This window comes from Sitophilus oryzae, unplaced genomic scaffold, assembly GCF_002938485.1.
Source record: "Sitophilus oryzae breed Bouriz unplaced genomic scaffold, Soryzae_2.0 scaffold_1180_pilon_pilon, whole genome shotgun sequence".
Lineage (NCBI taxonomy): Eukaryota > Metazoa > Arthropoda > Insecta > Coleoptera > Curculionidae > Sitophilus > Sitophilus oryzae.
Window position 1 is genome coordinate 268,784 of NW_022145816.1, and position 3,209 is coordinate 271,992.

A 3,209-nucleotide genomic window follows, 5' to 3' on the forward strand; every position below is an offset into this window, starting at 1 on the left:
CAAAGAGCTGGAAGTGCTTTAACGCAAAGAAAGAATGAGAGGAAGGTTTGGTAAAACAATACAGGGGTATCGCAATGGGCCCAAGGCCTCCGAGTGAGGGATCAAATATGATCCCAAACCCCAGCAACCTAACCTAACCTAACCTAACCTGCAGCCTGCAGTACTAATTATATAGTTATAAATAATCTTTTCACCGATCAAGAACTGAACAATAGGCTGGAAGATATTCAAAATGTGTAAAACGCCTAAAGACGTATTAGAAAGCATTGACTCGTCCACAAATTCGTGAAAATAAATTAGTCCAGATGTTTGTAAAAAGGTCTCTAATTATTTTGAGAAGTTTCTTCGTATCAGTAATTTTCAGGTTTGTAATATGTATATGATAATAAATTGATTAAAACTTATATTTCAGGAAACAGCGCGGGCATTACAGATTGTTGTAAATCAGTTTTAAAATATAAAGAAGGTTTAACAAATTAAGAGAAATGGGGTGATCTATCAACTATAACATGAAACGCATCATCCTATTTCCAAGTCTTCTATTAATTTCACTTAATAAACAAATAATTATTCAATAATCTTGATAATTCTAGGAATTCTCAGATATCGTCAAAACATGAAAGCAAAAATTCACTTCCTATAGTTCTTACGTCCGGTCCCTTTAACTAAAATATAAGAAACACACAAGGAAGTTAATATTCTCACTGAGAAACTTTATAAAATACCTTTCAGAAAAATCTCTTCGGATTTGCGGTAAAATATCTTTATTCTTATTAAATAATTTCAATAATAATCTATGTTTTTATTTATGATTTATGACAACCACCTAATAACCTAACTTTAACGTCAACTTGACAATCCTGAAAAATGTTATTGATAACCAAAGAGTAAATCAATTTCTGAATTCGCTAACGCCAAGTTATTTTTCATTAAAAAAAAATTACCAATTTTCGTAACTAGGTCGGCCATATTGAGGAACTTTTAAAAGAATTGTACTATACATACAAAAATGGTTCTTCTATATTTCAAAATTCTATCTCGAAGATCCCTAAATTTTCTCCCTGTCTTAACACTTCGAATATAGATTTTTTATTGTATGATTGACAGGAGAAATTGTTTAATAACTCGGCTAAAATTTAATATTTTTTGATGATTCAAAGTTTATTTAAAAAATAAAATAAACGGCTTTCACATTTTGAAACTTGTTTGAATTATGATCGCAATTTTGTTATATTTTATAATAATAAAAAACCGGGCAAACATTCCTTGACCGAAAAATTTTCAGATTTTTACAAACTTATTCATATTTTCACTAATAATAGTCAAGATTTTTTAACAGTTATTAACAGTCTCTTTAAGCAACTCAGAAAGTTTGAAGTATTTGTTTAATCCCTAGATCATATATACTTACGTGGATAAGTAAATTACTATGGAAACTGTCCCAAACATATCAACGACTTCCATTTATCTTCTTTTTTTGTTGTACACGCGGTGCTTCTACTCTATCTATCCTTGTCGGGGACCTATCGTCCACGCGTCAAATTTGAACATTAATTTTTAAAATTTAATTTGTAAAATGCATATATTTGAACAATAATTGAATGTTACTGTCACAAAAATTAAATTAAATAAAATATAAGTTAGCCACTATGTACGAATATCAATATTCTTAGAAAATCTAACCAGAAAGTATGCATGTGGTTTAATATACATAAAAGAACAACTGAATACTTTACTTGCCTGTGAAAAGATAATTCGGGGACAGTTATATTATAATTTCAACACACCAAAAACTTTCTTGTCATTTTTACGAGTATTTACCCAAAAATTAAAACCCAACGAGTAAAAAATAGAAATATAATTGCACAAACTTAAAATTAACTTCTCACTGAACACACTTGCATCCTTGGCTATATAAAAGCGGTCGATAAAAGAGTATTAAACAATGTTTAAAATAAAAAACGCAAAAAACAAGCATCGTTACACAATGGAAATAACATTATGACATATGATTATGACAAGATTATGACAATACGATGACAATGAAAAGTTGGTTTCCATAACAATGTATAATTTGTACTTTCTAAACCGGATAAAATTGTAATTATTTTGGAAATACGTGCCACTTTTAATGCGCATGCGCAAAGTAAGGTCCTCGAGAAAGACAAACCTATGGAATGTTTCATAACTGCAATAAAGAAGGTTCGAAAATGGAATGTCGTGATGTTGGAGACATATTTTTTAATGCTAAACTTATGGCGTTGATTTATCCACGTAAGTATATATGATCTAGGGTTTAATCACATTTATAATAAAAAACAACCAGTGGCGGATACAGAGGGGGGCCGTGGGACCAAGGTCCCCCCTAAAATCTATAAATTGAGTTAAATATTAGGCTTTTGGGTTAAAAATGGCGCTCTAAAAAGCATATTCTATATCACTTTTTATTTGGGCTCCCCCTAAAATAAATTCTTGAATCCGCCTCTAAAAACAACTATTCGTGAGTGGTTTTTTCCGCCTTTTTGGGATTTCCGGAAAGTCCCGTAAACAAAAGAAAATTGCATAATAACTTTACAAGTAACAAATATCAATGAGAAGTTGAAAATCAATGATAAAAGTTTAAAATTACCTACTACAAAAGAACATGACTTATAAATTTGAGTATGACAATGCTTGTGATATTTGGCACCCGCACTGATTTGTTGAAAATAAACATGACGGATTTATATAGTTAACTTGAAAAATATTATTTTTTTTAGTGAAATAAAAGGATTGGTATCTTTGGTATGGACGTCATCCGCCTTTTTTCTGTCATCGTCTGTCAAAATCTCACCTGAGTCGTAAAACAAAGTACACATATGTCAAAAAAAATATATTACCAATCCTTTTCAATTTTGAACTACCTATACATACCCACAATTCTTACTTTCCCCATCCTCCATTTACATCAACTTGCACCCCACATGGACCATCGGCTGCCGACCCCCTTGTATGTGAAATTTGTGTATTCCGTATTTCCAAAAATATGATCACAGCAACTGAAAATTAAACATAAATTCAAAAATAAGAGTACAGTTTCCCGTTTTTTTACTATTTTTTTTTATTTTGCTACAAAAGTAAGAACAGAATCAATAGGTGATAGTATTCTTTAATATAATTATTGTATCTAGTATTAATACGTTAATATATTTCTTGTAAATATAATAGGA

At 30.4% G+C, this 3,209-nt stretch overlaps 1 protein-coding gene across 1 annotated transcript in view; it reads right to left on the reverse strand.

The window, feature by feature from the left end:
• LOC115891379 overlaps positions 1 to 2,978 on the reverse strand; it is a 151,565-nt gene extending 148,587 nt beyond the window's left edge. The window contains exon 1 of the mRNA XM_030911826.1: positions 2,914 to 2,978. Within this exon, the coding sequence (XP_030767686.1) occupies positions 2,914 to 2,942 (29 nt within the window). The 5' untranslated portion in view covers positions 2,943 to 2,978. The remainder of the gene's footprint in view (positions 1 to 2,913) is intronic.
• Positions 2,979 to 3,209: the final 231 nt, after the last annotated feature.